Source organism: Acanthochromis polyacanthus, chromosome 19 (genome assembly GCF_021347895.1).
Source record: "Acanthochromis polyacanthus isolate Apoly-LR-REF ecotype Palm Island chromosome 19, KAUST_Apoly_ChrSc, whole genome shotgun sequence".
NCBI classification, from domain to species: domain Eukaryota; kingdom Metazoa; phylum Chordata; class Actinopteri; family Pomacentridae; genus Acanthochromis; species Acanthochromis polyacanthus.
Window position 1 is genome coordinate 6,965,812 of NC_067131.1, and position 17,610 is coordinate 6,983,421.

Genomic DNA, 17,610 nt, shown 5'->3' on the forward strand with positions numbered 1-17,610 from the left:
TTGTCAGTTTAACATAAGGTCAGGTAGTTAGGTTTTCAGAGAGGTATATTTGTTTTAACTGTGGTTAGCTACTACATTATTGCATTAGCAAGGTAATTTAGCATATAACCAGCTAGTTAGCCTTTTAGACAGATAATACCACCAGGAATGCTTAGTTTACAGTTGTGAAGAATTCAAGCTAGCTACCTTGTACTATAGCAAGACAATGTAGCATAGTGTTAATAGTTTAACATAAAGTCTGATAGTTGGACAGTTAACATATATACATATAGTTATACTGCTGGTTATTTTTTATGTTATAGTATTAGGTGATAATGTACCTTACTTTAAAAAAAATAACATTAGCACTGCTACATGTGCCAAGTCTAAAAAGACAAGAGCCTTTTGACCCACAATGAGAACACTGAAATAAGAGAGGTATATTTGTTTTAACTGTGGTTAGCTACTACGTTATTACATTAGCAAGGTAATTTAGCATATAGCCAGCTAGTTAGCCTTTTAGACAGATAATACCACCAGGAATGCTTAGTTTACAGTTGTGAAGAATTCAAGCTAGCTACCTTGTATATAGCAAGACAATGTAGCATAGTGTTAATAGTTTAACATAAAGTCTGATAGTTGGACAGATAACATATATACATATAGTTATACTGCTGGTTATTTTTTATGTTGTAGTATTAGGTGATAATGTACCTTACTTAAAAAAATTAACATTAGCACTGCTACATGTACCAAGTCTAAAAAGACAAGAGCCTTTTGACCCACAATGAGAACACTGAAATAAGCGGCTCTCCCTTCAAAATAAAAGCAGAACAGTCTAAAGATGGTAGCTACGGCAATGCAGCACAAACTATAACAATTTATACTGAAAGTTACGCAGCGGAAACAGTCGTGTTTACGTAACCTGGTGACGACAATTTGCCCCGGGGACAGCTGCTTCAAGCTGCCCCTCCTGTCTCTGAACTTCATGTTACAGGTACATATGCCGGTTATTTTAATGTGATGACCACCGTTACAACCGTCAGACTAAAACCGGTCCTTCAGCTCGAACCGTCCTCGTCGTGTTTGCTACTGGGACGTTAGCTTACCGTCTTATCATGTGGGTCTTCGGTTACGGCTCCCTCATTTGGAAAGTGGATTTTCCTTACGAGGAAAAGAGAATTGGTTACATTAAAGGCTTCAGTCGTCGGTTTTGGCAGGGCAGTACCGACCACCGGGGAGTACCGGGGAAGGTGAGTAAACGTTACCGGCTTTGGGACCTTCCGCATAGCGTCCCGGCTGTAGAAAGCCGAGTAGTGTTCCTGTACTTAGTTTGAGTGTCTGTGAAGCTCACTGTTGCACCCTTAAACAGTTAGCAGACTAAGTAAGTTTATTTATTATGAGACATAGCATTGACTTTTATTAATAAAATTAGAATATTATTACATTGTCTTCCATGAAAACAAACACACCATTATAAAGATATAACTAATCCACTTGTTCTGTAAGGTATTGTGCAAAACACTGATCCTCAAAAACCAGTTATCATGATGTGTCAGCATGATTTTAACCTCCTCTGTGTTCTACATGAAACAATTCAGTCAACGTTTACCAGTTGTAATAGCTTTAAGTGACCAGTTCAACTCACAGAATACCATTTTCCAAAAGTACATCATGTCAAAAGCAGTCTGAAACAAGAATAACAGACACACCAAATACATATAGCCTAAATGTCAGTAATATTGGCTGTAATTTAGGGCTGCAACTCACAAGTACTTTCAGTATTGAATAATCTGGTGATTATTTTCTGGATTAATTGAATGTTCTTTCGTTTGTAAAGTTTGTTTTATCCACAACCCAAAGAGAATCAGTTGAATGTCATAGAAAAGTAAAGAAACTACAACATAATTAAATTTAATATTCCAAGATCTGAGAATTTTGACTTCTTTCTTAAAGAAATATTCAAACTAATTGATTAATGACCAAAATAGTTGGTGGTTTATTTAATAGTTAACATTATAACTCTATTGTAATCGTAAATGTCAGGCCTGATTATATCTTTGGTCACAATAATTTGGTTACAAGAAATGTTCGAGTTTCATGAAGACAAACCTTTGTTGTCACCAAAAACACAAAGTTATGTGCATTTGCAAGTTATGATTGTTTGGTTCATGTAAAAGCAGCTGTGAATGTACAACAACAAATGAAATGTCTTTAAGGGACCGGTGCAAGACATTTAATGCAGTTTTCCACTTGCATCCCATATATATATATTATGTTAATGATGCACAGCCTAAAGCAGTTTATAGATAGCAAACATATACAGCCCAAACACTGGAAATACTATAGTGTTGCCTAAATTGTAAATGTCATGCCTAATTCTGCCATCAATTACAAATATTTTTTGGTCACAATTATTCTGTTACAAGAAAGGTCTTTTAAAGACACACTTTAGCAGTTTCCACACACATAAAGTTGGGTGTACTGTATTTGTACGTCAAGACTGTTGGATCCAGATCAAAGCAGCCTTTAAAAACTGTGCGATGCAGCTTCGATAATAAATGCACAATCAGTTTTTGGCAGACGATCAGTTACATTTGTTCGAGAAATTTTCATAGTTGCCATGCAGATTTGATTGTATTACTTTTTTTGACAGTTATTTTCCACTATGGGTTAAAGCTACTTTACAGTATAGAGGTTATGTTTTTCTTGCTATAACCTTTCAGAAAATTTCCATAATCTGTTTTGATATTTGTGTTATATCCCAGTAATATATTCATTTTTCTTCCATTTAATGTCTTTATTTTGCAGCTTTTTTGAATGCTGGATTTTCTGTCATTGTCTTTTACAGCCTGGCCGTGTAGTCACACTGGTGGAGGACCCAGAGGTGAGTTTATATAAACTACTGAACTTAATAGTACCATACCTTACTTAAGACTACATCTATTACTGGTCAATCTGCCAACCATTTTCTCATAATTAATCATATAGTTTTTGAAATGTCAGTTTCCTTTTCTCGAAATTCCAAGGTAGCATAAATGTCTGGTTTTATCCAACAAATAGTCTCAAATAGCACAAACAAATCCACTGTTTAATGAGATAAAATGAAGACATGGAGCTGTTCCTCAGCAGCTTGACTCATTATCAAAACTCTTAATACTTAATCCAAATTATTATTTCATTTTGTTATAACGTACTAATAAGCTACTCTTCATTTCAGCTATATGATAGATTTTGCTTAAAACTTAACTTATGCAACATAAACATGCCATTTAATCTGTATTCTTAGCATATTTTTTTAGACATCACATACATGCACAGTGTAACTTGATCTTCAGTGCTGAAATGATAAAATAAACTTTTCAGCAAGCATTTAGATGTGCTAAAATAAAGTATAGAAACTTAATTCACCCACTTGTTTGAACTTTCAATGAAGATGTGTCATGTTTGTAGGTGGTGAAAATGTGTTTTGCTCTTTTTTTGCAGAAAGCAAACACAATCACATTTTATTTGTAGAGGATCGAACAATAAAACGATCATGATTTGAAAAAATCCATCCATCCATTCTCTATACACCGCTTTATCCTCACTAGGGTCGCGGGGGGTGCTGGAGCCTATCCCAGCTGACTCGGGTGAAGGCAGGGGACACCCTGGACAGGTCACCAGTCTGTCGCAGGGCTACATATACAGACAAACAATCACACTCACATTCACACCTACAGATAATTTAGAGTAACCAATTAACCTCAGCATATTTTTGGACTGTGGGAGGAAGCCGGAGTGCCCGGAGAAAACCCACGCATGCACAAGGAGAACATGCAAACTCCATGCAGAAAGATCCCAGGCCCAGGCCAGGATTTGAACCAGGGATCTTCTTGCTGCAAGGCGAAAATGCTAACCACTACTCCAATGTGCAGCCCATTTGAAAAAATGCATTTAGCAAATCAAAAGGCTGAAATTTAGGACATATGTTTTACAGTGTGTCTGACCCAGTGTGGAAATTCTTGCCATGCACCTTGTGTGCACCTTTGATAGAACCTAATATGGTAATACGTCGTGTTTTAATTTGAACTGTGAATATCACAGTGGATTTTCAACTGGAGCTTGGCTTTACAAAATTAGATTACGAGTCAAATTGTAATTAGATATTTTTCACAGATCATTCAACCCTATTGTAGTAACAGATTTTAACTCCCTGAAGGTCACACTTCAACCATCTTCTTACTCATTATTATATTATTTGCTGTAGTTAAGAGAAGGCCAACAACCAAGTGAGCAGCAGTATTTACAAAATAGGATTCCAAGAGACTTCTGAAGTTCTGTTCGCTGCTTTTTCCAAACTATAAGGAAAAAACATTCTTCTCTAAATGATGCCGGCGCTGAAGATAATCACACATCCTTCACGTAGTAAAGACACACGATTTTACAAGGTCAACTGCTGCTCAAGAAAGGAGATGGCATCAGCATGGCAAGCATCTAGGAAACATTTAGAGGTGACTTCTGAGTAAATGTTGATAAGTTTAAAGCAAACAGCCTGTATTTCTTGAACAGTGAAACTGTGATTGCTGTCATTCGGCAGTCTGGCTGCAGTTACAGATTATTTACTTTTTTGCCACTGTTGAACAGTTCTTTTCTTGATTAATTGATGATTGTCTGGGCCTTTAAATTGCCAGAACATAGTAAGAAATATTTTTTACAAAACCCATATTATAGTTTCCTAAAGTCCAAGGTGATGTCCCTATACGTCTTTTAGATATTTACTTTGTAATCGTATGTAACAGAAAAAAACAAGACAAAAAAAGGTTTTCAGTTAATTTTCTGTTAATCAACTAGTCAATTTATTGAGTCATTATTAGAGATCTGAATAGTTGACAGTCTACTGTATAATGAAGACAGCACACAAGGGTTAGTAACACTGTTTATGTTGATGATATGATTTTATATTAGAAGATGAAATGATGAACAACAATCTTGACAGCTAATTATTCTTTAACAAACACTGGAACATTTACAGTTTTTCAAACAGAGGATTTGGTGCTTTTTTTTTAATTCATTTGTCGTAAATGACTATATATATATATGTGGGTTTTGGAGTATTTGTGTATGTTTCACTAATAATGATGTTTTGCTTTTATTTAAAGAACTTATTATAGATTAATGTTGGAGATAATATTAGGCTTGATTAACAGCATACGGCGGCAAGACCGCAACTGCTTTCATAATTAAAACCCATTTTTTTCAATACCACATATTGCATTTCCTATAAATAACAAATGCCATTTAAGAAGGTGGACTCCATTTTCTCATGCTTCTTCTTCAGGGTTGTGTTTGGGGCGTCGCCTACAAGCTGCCGACCGGCCGGGAGCAGGAGGTGAAGAGCTACCTGGACTACCGGGAGAAAGGCGGTTATCAGGTCATCACGGTGGCCTTCTACGCCCGTCCACCCCTCACTCCTTCGCCCGACCAGACGCTGCTCTACATCGGCTCTCAGGACAACCCTGACTACCTCGGGCCGGCGCCTCTGGAGGATATAGCCAGCCAGATCATCAGCTCCACCGGTCCAAGCGGGAAAAACACAGAATACCTGTTTCAGCTGGCTGACGCAGTGAGAACTATTCTGCCCGAGGACTCCGACACTCACCTGTTTTCTCTCGAAACTTTAGTAAGAGAACGGCTCCATAATGGGCAGAAGCATTTAAAATAGGATGAATATGACTTTGATCAGTTATTTATACACCAGCTCATAATTGAAAGATAATCTCAGGGTTTAAACATACAGGTACTGAAAATATGTTGAACTCGTTACTGTCACGCTGCCATCACTGTGTTCTACGCTGAAAGAAACTATCGTAGTGCTAATAAATGTGTAAAGAAAGCTGTTTGAGAAGAGAAAAAAAGACAAACACATGAACTGTAACTAGCATTAAAACTACATCTGTAATTCACTCAGCATGCTTTGAATAAAGCAGCACAAAGGAGGAACTCTGGGTCAGTACTGATGTTTTTCTTCAAGGCATTGAGCCTCCAAGGTTAAATAAGTTACAGTGAGTGTTGTAAAGGAGAAACTTCTATGTTTATTTATTAATTTGTTATCCACCCAACAGTCAAAACCTCAGCTGCTCTGCTTCATCAAGACCGTGGCTGCAGTTTGATCTATGACTGCAAGTAATCATTATTCTCATCTGTGGTTTATTTATAGCATCAGGAAAAAAGTTAGAATTTCTCTAAGCCCTTGATGATGTGTTCAGAATGTTTGCTTAATGCAGCAAATGATCCAAAATGCAAACATATTCTGCTAACAAACATAATAAAGAAATCTCTCGAATTAAATTGGTGCCATAAATGTGTTCCGTAGCTCCGTTATCAGGTCAGATTTATAATTTGCTTAATTTGGTTCACGATCAAACACCTGCAAAACTAATGATATTTTCCAGCAGCCCCAGGCGTCATTTGTGTTTATTGCTAATTAGCAAATGTTAGCATGGCGGGATCTGAAGAGGATGAACATTGCAAACACTTTGCTTGATAAACATCAGCACGTTAGCGCTGTCATTGTGAGCATGTTAGCATGGTAATGTTAGCATTCAGCCCAGGGCACTGCTGAGACAAATTACAGCCTTTCAGAGCTGTGAGAGTGACTGTGACTTACTGTGGCTGGCCTTATTTTTCAATGACAGTGTTTTTCACTGTTACATAGAATAATAGTGCCTCCATTATGCTGACTTGATTTTTGTGGGACTAATTTGGATTAGAATGATTAAGTAAAGGGAAGTTTGCCAGAAAGTTGCGATTCACTTCTCAATCTCCAACTTGAGGTTTAGAAACATAATCAGTCATGCTCTTGTTCTTTGTTTTTTAAAGATGATATAATGATACCGCTTTCCAGAGTCACTTGTCTAATCTCCTGCTTTCTCTCTTGTATGAAAACCAAGTTTCAGAGCAGCTATCCTCATCGTACCGCTGTAATCACAGATTGTTTATTCCGAACTGTGCTTACTTGCGTCTCACTATCTGCACCTCTTGGCACTAAAGCATCGGCTTCTTCTCATTCTGCCAGCATACGTCTCAGCACAGTGAACATATCAAATTCAACAGCGCTGCATCAGAAAGCATCAACATGCAGAATGAAAATAGTGACAGCTCTATCTGTGATCCTGTCTTTCTTAAACACACACACACACACAGTTGCAACCAGTGTTTATTGACTGGAGCGGAATCCGTACAACACAGCATAGTTTTCTTGTTTTTTGGCACAAAACTAAAAACTATCCGTGGAAGAAGTAGCTTATATGTTTGATCTCTCTGCAGAATATAATGGACAGCTATGTGATGTGGATGTGTTTTAGCCTACCACATTCATTCTGCCTCTCTAAAATAAAATACGACTCACAAATATTACAAATTATTTAAAGAATTTATTTAACAGGAAACTTTAAATTCTCAGTGCTGAACTATTGTATAATACAGCACAGTGACATAGCACATGACACTTATTACAGCTTGTTATTCATTTTATGACCTATTGCAGGTAAACGTGCCTGCAAGTGTTATATTTATTATTTAAATTATTGAATCTATATAAATATTAAGTTTATATATTAAAAATATCATCACATTGGATACGTGTTATCTTGTAAATGTAGAAATACCATAGGAGTTTGTTGTGTTTAATAATATTACTGTTGATTTTTTTATATTATTCTTACATATTCATATCATATATATATATATATATAGAGAGAGAGTGAGAGAGTATGTTTCTGGCAGATGTGGGCAAATCATTATGCTCCATTAGAACAACAAGAAAACTAAATACAAACACCTTTATCTCTGAAGTGGCCACCTTTGGGGCTGCTGAGCTGCTTGGCGTAACAAAACAAAACACACCAAGTAAGTTAAATATTTGAAACCGAGTTGTTTTTTTTGCCCAGAACTACTTTTTTCCTGCTGGGTTTATTGAAGGCCAACAGTGGCAATGTGAGGTTCCAGAGGGAGAGCTCCCCAGCCAGCGTTATCGGACGTTATTTTAACAGGCTGCACGGAGGGCTGGAGTTTCCCGACAGTGCTAAAAAGGTGTAATTATTTTTCCTGTGGTAGTGGTCGGTCAGCCTGCGGAGGACCCTGGGGAAGGCAGATGGCCGTCTAGGCGTAGTAACAGGGCGACACCAGCAGGTCTGTGAGCACAAGCAGCTGGTCATCGGTGAAGCACTGACGGTGCTCCTGCCAGTTGTCATGGTGGGTGCGCCTGAACTCGGACAGGGTCTTCTTCACCGTCATCTTGGGGGAAAAGCCACAAGTCATCATATTAACATCTATTATTATCCTGCAAGGACTTACAAAAAAACGCAGTTGGCCTCTTCAAAAAGGACTCCACCAGAGTTTTTAACAGGAATACTGTCATCATCTTGTACATTTCAATTTCTTGTCTGCCCTACATACTATGTAACCTTATATATTCTCATGCGACTAATTTCCATAGTCCTCCACACTTTAAACATTTCTTTTTGTGATTTATACACCCTTTATTTCACTTACTGCTAATCTGACTTACAACACTGCTTCTTATTGCTATTATGTGACAACTGGCGTATGTTTGTCCTTCCATCTGTTTGTCTGTGTAAAACATTATTCAAAAACAGACTAACGGATTTGGATGACATTTTCAGGGAAGGTCAGAAATGACACAAGGACCAAATGATTGGATTTTGGCTTTGATGGGGCTTATAGTCAGGATCCATGGATTTGTTAAAGATTTCTGTATCATTGCGAGAGTGGCACGGCGTTGCTGTAACTATGACAACAACTGAACGCTACGTCAGCTGCCTGCTGATGATCACATGATTGCGATTCTACTACAAATCCACTGCTGAGGACTTATGGGGACTTATCCGTGGGAAATCATACAAAGAACAATTGATTAAAACATGGGGGTGTTTCTGAGTCCCATCAATTCCCGCAGCCCGCTACATTTAGGTCATGCGATTTGGTATCTGTACATAATTTACACATGTATAACACACACCTGTGCTCAGTGCAAGGTCCTTTTGTTTGCGGGTACATCTATATTAAATGGACACATTCTATGTTGCAGTGATTTCTGCCACAAATTTTTTCAAGATTTAAGCCGTCTGAAATGAAACGACGTCTGAGCAGCCTTGGAGGAGTACTGCGCTCTGAGTGCTGTTCTTGTTATTATCTTGTTACACTTAATACCTACAACTGACAACACTTTTAAATCTGTATCTTACTCGCACTAAAACACCAAGTCAAATGTCTTCTATGTGAAAACCTGCTTAGCAATAAAACCATTCTGATTCTGATTCTGGCGCCAGAAAGTGATATAAAGCAGCTGAATGGAACTAAATGTACTAAAAATCGTTCTTGGATACATAAACTTCCTGTAGTTATATATGATTTGTATGACCAAGATCACTGCAATATCCGTGTAAACATAAAGTTTACTGCTTCGTAACTGATTAACCTGCCAATAATTAGAAAGTAATTTAAATTATCTGCTCCTTGACCATCCACTAAAATAAAATGCAGTTAATATATTTACACATTGTCCTTTAATATGATCAGGAACACTCACAGGGGAGCATTTGTGTAATGGTAGTTTTATTTTTGATATTTTAAAGCTGCAGTAGGCAGAAATCTGGTGAATTTTAAAACATATATGCAGCTTTTCCTCTCTACTCCAAGCTAAAATTCAACATTGATTTATGCCTCCACACCCCTGAAGGTCCTGTGTTTAACCCACTGCACCTCCACTTCCTATTCTCACTATGCTGCTATTTATACTATCTCACCTGCTGTGGATGAAACGACCCGTGAATTGCTAAAATCTCACATCGCGGGTGAGATTTTCTAAAGCTGGAAAATGTACCCAGGAGGAGGTGCAGGAATGTAGTTTCCACTCAGACCACTTGAATTAGAATATGCTGAAAGGTTATTGAGCAATTTTGGCCCTGCGACGAAAAAATAAACACTGCTTACTCCTACTTTAACTCCATTTTCTTTTATTACTTGTGTACCTTTACTTATGTGTTCTGGTACCTGAACTTTTCTTTGATAATTGTACAAAAAGTTGAACGTAAAGAACACCAACTGAATCATTTTCACTGCTGAGGTCAGATTTATGGTTCACCTTTGTTCTTAAATCTAAACATCGGAGTTAATACGAATTAAATAATTAAATTTTGAAATCAGTTTAAATTATATAGCAGCAGATCACAACATAAATCATTTTAAGGCACTTTACATAGTAACGTTCACATCTTACAATACTGCATTATGAATATATCGAAGACATTATATATATATATTAGTTTTACACAAATAGAAAACTTAAGCATTGCCTAACTAAAGAATCATTCATTTTTGATTATCTGTACACTAGAATTATTCAGTTTTATTGAGTTTTAACTTGGCCATACTACAAGATTAACTGTATCTGTTTCTGTTATTCTCAATAGCTGGCAAAAAGGGCTAATTCTCATCTGTGCAACTAAATATATTCGGCGTCCAGATAAACAAGATGCTACACGATTCACAACTAAACATGCACACTAATATACATGAGTCCAAAGGGATTTGTTTGTTTTTCAGCATTAGGATGTTTCTATTAGACTCTGTAGTAAAGTCCTGCAATAAAGAGGATGTTGATAGCAGCTCTTTCTCTTGCTTCATTTGCTTTGAGGAGAGAAAAAAAAACCTAAAAGCACTTGTAAACAGCCACTATCTATTAGGACAGAATGAAACCTACACTTAGGCTTAAGAGTGGAACTAGAGCAATAATGAATATGACTTGCAAAGCAAACAGTTCCTGTTTTGAGCTGTAAAACAAAGCTGCTGCTGCTGCTCTGAATACAGAAACACATGATGTAAATCTCAGAGTTGAATCAGACAGCAGCTGGAAATATTTGCAGCTATTTGTTTACGTTAATTAAAAACTAATGAGGAAATTCTAATTTATTCATGTTAAAAAGCCAGATACAAGCATTTAAATATGCAATGTGGAAATTACTTAAAGTGAAACAAGTTTGGAGCGAAAAGTTAGCCGCTTCAACAAGGACAGAAAACAGGGAATTAAAGTGGCGATCGCTAAAACTAAAGATGTGCTCATGACTTAAGCATTGAGTGCATTTGTTTTACACTTTGGCCTTCAAGAGGAATATGCCAAAGCCGATTTAGACGATGGAATAATGCCTCAAGAAACCAAACTGTGCTTCCATTTTGTGCACAATATATGTAGAGTTCTGTCTTTCTAGTGGCAGACTGTTTCATTCATCTACTCACAAATCTATTTCCTGAACTATGTTTCCTACTTTCTTTCACTTTGCAACAGGAGAAGCACTAAATTATCATCATCATTGGCTCCCCATCACTGTAATGTATTATTCAAACTCTGCTCTACGGATTACATTGTATGTCTTCTTCATGCCTGAAGTAAGGCCAAAGAGACAATTTTCTCCTCAATTGGACAATGAAATTGTATTCTTTCAGCTCACACTGTTTGGGGCGAGATGTTTGTATGCGAGTGTGTGCGTGCGTGCGGTTGCGTGCGCGGACCTCTATGGGTTGTGGGTCGTTGAGATGGTCGCTCAGGTCCATCAGTATCTGAGGCATCCAGTCTGGAACATCATAGGGGCTCGACAGGATACAGGCGCTGAGGCCGAGCACTCCAGCATGGCGCCGCACCAAGTCTGCACACACACATATACACACAAATGGGGAGTTAAAATGGGGCCAGAATTTCAAGGTTCACAATTCCCCTGGGATAAGAAAGGGTAATAGGGCAAGTATTACTGTGATTGCCTCGCTGTGTGATGGGGATGGAAATGTGTGTGCGCTGGTACCTGTGGAGGCTAGCTCTCCTCTGGCCTTCGGAAGGCAAGTCTGACTCAGCGTCTGGAGCTGTGTCTGCAGACTGGAGTCCAGAGGGAAGAACTGGCACTGCAGTAAACCACTGAGGGTGGTGCATGCCATGTCCCTCACCTACCGGGGGGAGAAAGACGAAAGAGGGGGTGGGGGAAGGACAGCGAGGAGAGACAAAGAAAACAAGAGGGGGAAAGAAAAAAAACAGAGCCGTGAAGATCAGAACCGACACATACAGGATGCGGTGGAGAGCATGAGGCGGTTTTAGGGCGAGAAACGCATGCACAATTTATTAAAAGAGCGCGAGGAGGAGATCGGAAGGGGAAAAAGCGAGGTACAGAGATGAGCAGAGGAGGGGAAAGAGGAGGAGGAGGAGGGAAGAGGAGGGGGAGAGATGCTGAGTTGAGCTGAGGTGAAATTCACTTACAGAACATCACTGCCTTCCTGCATCACTTTGCATAAATTATGAATAGGCTCTGAGTGACGGCTGATGCATCGAAACAGACAATGATGCAAAGGCAGAGCGGCCGCTACCTGCACTCTCAACACGGTTAACAAAATATTAAGAGAAGCGTTTGTAATTTAGACAATGTGGCTCAGGCCCGGCGGTTATTGATTTTCACCTGCGCTGCTCGTCCAGATCAATGGGAAGAAGACAGCTGAAAGGTTTTAAAAGCAAGACAAGTGGGACGGGGATTGTGCAAAAAGCTGACATAACTCGATATAAGAAGAGCCTGCCATGTTCTGTGCTCAAGAATAAAAGTTGATTTTCAATAAACAGACATTAATAATTCATTTAGAGGATTAACAGTCAAAACTGATCGGCGAGTGTTTTAGGGGTTTATATTAATTTGTGATGGTATTTTTAGATCTTTTAAATTAACACTTTCTACAAATGAGGCAACCACAGAGTTCTATTTCTGTAACTACACTGAGAAGTGAGGTGGACTGTTATTTTCAAGCAATAACCGTGAACAGAAAAGAAGGATTAAGATTTAGTGGGGAAGGGACTAGGGGACAATAAGTGGGCCCCCTTTATAATCTTCTAGCAATTATACCTTACAGAGGCGCGCTTGCTGTATTAAAGCTGCGTTTGTTGCCTGTTTGTGAATACATTACCTCAAGCTGCTCGTCGAGCAGCAGCTGCATCACCAGCTTTCGGATGCGGAGAACCTCAGCAGGCACACTGAGCAGAGTAAACAAGTTGTAGAAAATCATGATCTGGAGGTAGGTCAGCACTGAGTAGCGAGCATGCCACGACCTGCTGCCTGCCATCTACACAGAGGGGAGAGAGGAAGGAGATAATGAGAGCACAGCAAAAAGAAGAGTGTGCAGCCATGTTAGCTGCTTATGTGAGGCTATACATAGACGCAGCTATGCTTTAACAAGATGCCAGCATGCACACATGTTCAGAATTACAATACTTGCAGCATGCTAATGCTAAAGATGATACAATATTTACCATATTTACCATCTTTGTTTACTGAGCAAGCATGCCTTCATTTCTTATTCAGCCATCATGATTATTCATTAAAGAAATGAAGTAGAATGTGAGGTGCGTCAAAAACATGCAATGGATCTTTATTATTACAAATCGGCACCATATTTCATGGCAGACTGTTCAATAGTTCTTGAGACATTTTACTAAAAATAAAAAAATCATCAACCTGCTGGTGGCACTAGACTCAATTGTGCACACGACATGCGTGAAAACCTTTTGGTGTGTGCATTGACAGGTGTACTAATGGCTTCTTGCAGAAAGTAATTTTTCGATCAAACAAGCAGTCAATACAAACGTTCTAATAGGTGTAATGTAAATCCAGGTAGCTTTTAAAACCTGACTTTTGAAGGAGCCGTTTGACACTTTTGGAAACACAATTCACCTTCTTGAAGAAAGTTTACAAGAATCACATTCATGTTTGCAACATTCCCCTTCACAAGCAACAGAACCAGAATATGATTAGCTTAGATTAGATCCTGGATCAGCATAAAAACTGGGAATAGGGGGCACAGCTATCCCACATCTGTCCAAAGGTGAAGAAATCAGCACCTCTTACACCCACTAATTAACACAATCTTGAAAGTGTAAAAATGACAAGTTCAGTTTTATGGGCAGTCACATGCAAGAAACATTCTTGTGCCTTCATGTTCCTTTTTCTTCAACTGTTTATTTATTTGAATAGATTAAAGTAACAAAAATATAATGTGTGAGCTTCAGTGGTGCAGGTAAATGGATTTTACCTGAGCCAGCTGGGCTGCTTTCCCACTTCTTCATCTTTTTATGCTAAGCTAAGCATCTTTTCAAGTATCCAAATAGGAGCAGGGCTTTCACTTGACTAAATACACACGTGGACAAAATTGTTGGTACCCCTCAGTTAAAGAAGGAAAAACCCACAATTCTCACTGAAATCACTTGAAACTCACAAAAGTAACAATAAATAAAAATTTATTGAAAATTAAATAATCAAAAACAGCCATTACTTTTGAATTGTTGATTAACATAATTATTTAAAAAAACAAACTAATGAAACAGGCCTGGACAAAAATGATGGTACCTCTATAAAAGATTGAAAACTATTTGACCAGAGTGACATGATTAACTCAGGTGTGTCATTTAAATGACATCACAGGTGTTTCCAAACTCATAATCAGTCAGTCTGCCTATTTAAAGGGAGACAAGTAGTCACCCTGCTGTTTGGTGAAAAGGTGTGTACCACACTGAACATGGACAACAGAAAGCGAAGGAGAGAATTGTCCCAGGACATCCGAAAAAAAATGATAGACAAACATCTTAAAGGTAAAGGCTATAAGACCATCTCTAAACAGCTTGAAGTTCCTGTGACAACAGTGGCTCATATTATTCAGAAGTTCAAGACTCACGGGACAGTAGCCAACCTCCCTGGACGTGGCCGCAAGAGGAAAATTGATGACAAATTGAAGAGACGGATCGTTGGAATTGTATCCAAAGAGCCCAGAGCAACCTCCAAAGAAATTAAAGGTGAACTCCAAGGCCAAGGTACATCAGTATCAGATCGCACCATTCGTCGTTGTTTGAGCCAAAGTGGACTTCATGGGAGACGACCAAGGAGGACACCACTGCTGAAAAAAACTCATAAAAAAGCGAGACTGGAATTTGCAAAAATGCATGTTGACAAGCCACAAAGCTTCTGGGAGAATGTCCTTTGGACAGATGAGACCAAACTGGAGCTTTTTGGTAAGGCACATCAACTCTATGTTCATAGACTCAAAAACCAAGCATACGAAGAAAAGAACACTGTCCCTACGGTGAAACATGGAGGAGGCTCAGTAATGTTTTGGGGCTGCTTTGCTGCATCTGGCACAGGGTGTCTTGAAAGTGTGCAAGGTACGATGAAATCTGAAGACTATCAAGGCATTCTGGAGAGAAATGTGCTGCCTAGTGTCAGAAAGCTTGGTCTCAGTCGCAGGTCATGGGTCTTCCAACAGGACAACGATCCAAAACACACAGCCAAAAACACCCAAGAATGGCTGAGAGAAAAGCGTTGGACTATTCTAAAGTGGCCTTCTATGAGCCCAGATCTGAATCCCATTGAACATATGTGGAAGGAGCTGAAACATGCCATTTGGAGAAGACACCCATCAAACCTGAGACAACTGGAGCTGTTTGCTCATGAGGAGTGGGCCAAAATACCTGTTGACAGCTGCAGAACGCTCATTGACAAATACAGAAATCGTTTAATTGCAATGATTGCCTCAAAAGGTTGTGCAACAAAATATTAAGTTATGGGTACCATCATTTTTGTCCAGCCCTATTTCATTAGTTTGTTTTTTTAAATAATTATGTTAATCAACAATTCAAAAGTGATGGCTGATTTTGATTATTTAATTTTCAATAAATTTTTATTTATTGTTACTTTTGTGAGTTTCAAGTGATTTCAGTGAGAATTGTGGGTTTTTCCTTCTTTAACTGAGGGGTACCAACAATTTTGTCCACGTGTGTATTCTTTTTTCTGATAATTTTATGCCTCTGTTAATTTTATATTCATGTTAGTAGCACCTTTGAGTGTCACATTTTTGCTGCAAATCCAACAAACTGCTTCCTCAAAGTGATTAAACTCCTGTTTAATTTGGCTTAAAGGCAAAATCTGCACACACTAGTGCTGCGGTGTTTGAATTTGCAGCTAAATTCACGATGTTCGTGTCAGTAGTTTCTCATCAAAATACTGTCAGTCAAATTTTAGAGGCTAAATGTGGGAAAAAAAACATGAAAACAGTGTTAAAATATGGCATTTCTGTTAGTTTCATCCTGTCGTTTTCATACAGGTGAAAGGAAAGTGTCATAGTTATGAAAAACACATGCAATTATGCAACGACTGTGACGTGCCTACATATGAGTGGCTCGCAGCAGGAAACAGGCACAAAATTAAATCATTCCTTTAATCATTTGCGTGCACCACGTGATGTCATCTTCCCACAAGATGAAATATTTAGGTTTGAGTTTGTCAAGGTGAAACACAGAACTCATGCCGTCTGCTATCAAAAACTGTAGACGTGAAGGTTAGAAAGCAGAAATTTCACAACATTCACACACAAAACTCCTCACAGAAGTACTGGAACCGTCATAAAATAAGCAAATTAAACCAGCGTAGGTTGTTTTTTTAGTCTAACACGACACCTTAGGCAGCATTAGGTTCAGAACACTGACAGCAGGCAAGTGGGGCAGTATGTGTGTGTGTGTTTATGAGCATCTTTGTGTGCACATATTACCTCCTCCAGTGCTGCCAGAACCAGAGGGATGTGCTCGGGATACAGCAGGCCCTGGGACATGAGAGAGAGACACGTGCGCGCATCCTGCTTCATCTCATCATAGCTCTCATCAATCTCCACCGGGGCAATCTGCAGGGAGAGAGGGAGACGGAGAGAGGTAGGAAGACACAGAGCGACGCACCGTTTTGAGTAAATGAAGAGAGAAATTGAGTTTAATGGGCAAGTAAGATTGAGTGGGTAATAATGCTGTGCTGGGACCTGTGAGTGTCAGTGTGTGTGTGTGTGTGTGTGTGTGTGTGTGTGTGTGTGTGTTTTACCTTGAAGAGCAGAGGCAGGAGCTGTAGTTGCTGCTGAACAGGAGTGGTAAAAGTTCGCCCTGCACTCGCCATCAACCATTTCAGCACTGAAAATAGCACGTACACACACACACACACACACACACACACACACACACACACACACACACACACACACACACACACACACACACACACACACACACACACACACAGAGGAGAGTTTGGGTCGCTGCCAAATAATAAAAAACTACAGACTTGGTGCTGTGACCTTACTGCATAGCTCCAGTAATAAAACACAATCTATCATGATTTAGTATCTAATGACTTGTGTAATTCCGTAACCAGATATTTATCTGTATAATGGAGTATTAGAGTAATGACAAACTGGAAGAGCAACAATGTGCAAATATAAAGACAAAAAATGAGATTTCAGTTTTTGGCAAACAAGTGCAATAGAACTTGAAGGTGTGAATAAACATAATGTAGCAAAGCAAGAACACTATGAAATATCTACTCTGATGCTATAAAGACATTATTTTTTTAAACAATTTTCTAGCAGGATTTTGAAAAGTATTTTGGATTTTATGTGTCCAGGTTTTGTGAAATCGATATCTGAGACTTCTTCCATCAGAAAAATGCTTTGGTAGTCCTATCAAAACCCTTACAGGCAGGTCTCGCTATTCAACAATCATCTTAATAGGCAATTTTC

At 38.7% G+C, this 17,610-nt stretch overlaps 2 protein-coding genes and 1 long non-coding RNA gene across 3 annotated transcripts in view; 2 read left to right on the forward strand and 1 right to left on the reverse strand.

The window, feature by feature from the left end:
• The window catches only part of LOC127531057 (uncharacterized), a 66,182-nt gene that overhangs the window by 42,232 nt on the left and 6,340 nt on the right, over window positions 1-17,610 (forward strand). Inside the window, exon 2 of the long non-coding RNA XR_007937923.1 lies at window positions 16,612-16,759. This is a non-coding gene — a long non-coding RNA (uncharacterized LOC127531057). The remainder of the gene's footprint in view (window positions 1-16,611; window positions 16,760-17,610) is intronic.
• On the forward strand, window positions 880-5,961 carry chac2 (ChaC, cation transport regulator homolog 2 (E. coli)). The gene is made up of 3 exons (XM_051939295.1): window positions 880-1,232; window positions 2,831-2,866; window positions 5,300-5,961. Exons 1-3 carry the CDS (start codon window positions 1,098-1,100, stop codon window positions 5,681-5,683), a joined length of 555 nt encoding a protein of 184 aa, XP_051795255.1. The 5' UTR covers window positions 880-1,097; the 3' UTR covers window positions 5,684-5,961.
• The window catches only part of psme4b (proteasome activator subunit 4b), a 52,123-nt gene continuing 41,672 nt past the window's right edge, over window positions 7,160-17,610 (reverse strand). Inside the window, exons 42-47 of the mRNA XM_051939296.1 lie at window positions 16,920-17,005; window positions 16,603-16,731; window positions 12,976-13,131; window positions 11,838-11,976; window positions 11,551-11,684; window positions 7,160-8,256 (exon numbers count right to left, since the gene is read on the reverse strand). Of these exons, the coding sequence (XP_051795256.1) occupies window positions 8,122-8,256; window positions 11,551-11,684; window positions 11,838-11,976; window positions 12,976-13,131; window positions 16,603-16,731; window positions 16,920-17,005 (779 nt within the window). The 3' untranslated portion in view covers window positions 7,160-8,121. The remainder of the gene's footprint in view (window positions 8,257-11,550; window positions 11,685-11,837; window positions 11,977-12,975; window positions 13,132-16,602; window positions 16,732-16,919; window positions 17,006-17,610) is intronic.

Bases quoted from the DNA above. Each gene is read 5' to 3' on its own strand.
- chac2 (XM_051939295.1), top strand. From the start codon at position 1,098: ATGTGGGTCTTCGGTTACGGCTCCCTCATTTGGAAAGTGGATTTTCCT. The intron at 1,233-2,830 runs GTGAGTAAACGT...TGTCTTTTACAG, and splicing joins ACCGGGGAGTACCGGGGAAG to CCTGGCCGTGTAGTCACACT. The intron at 2,867-5,299 runs GTGAGTTTATAT...CTTCTTCTTCAG, and splicing joins CACTGGTGGAGGACCCAGAG to GGTTGTGTTTGGGGCGTCGC.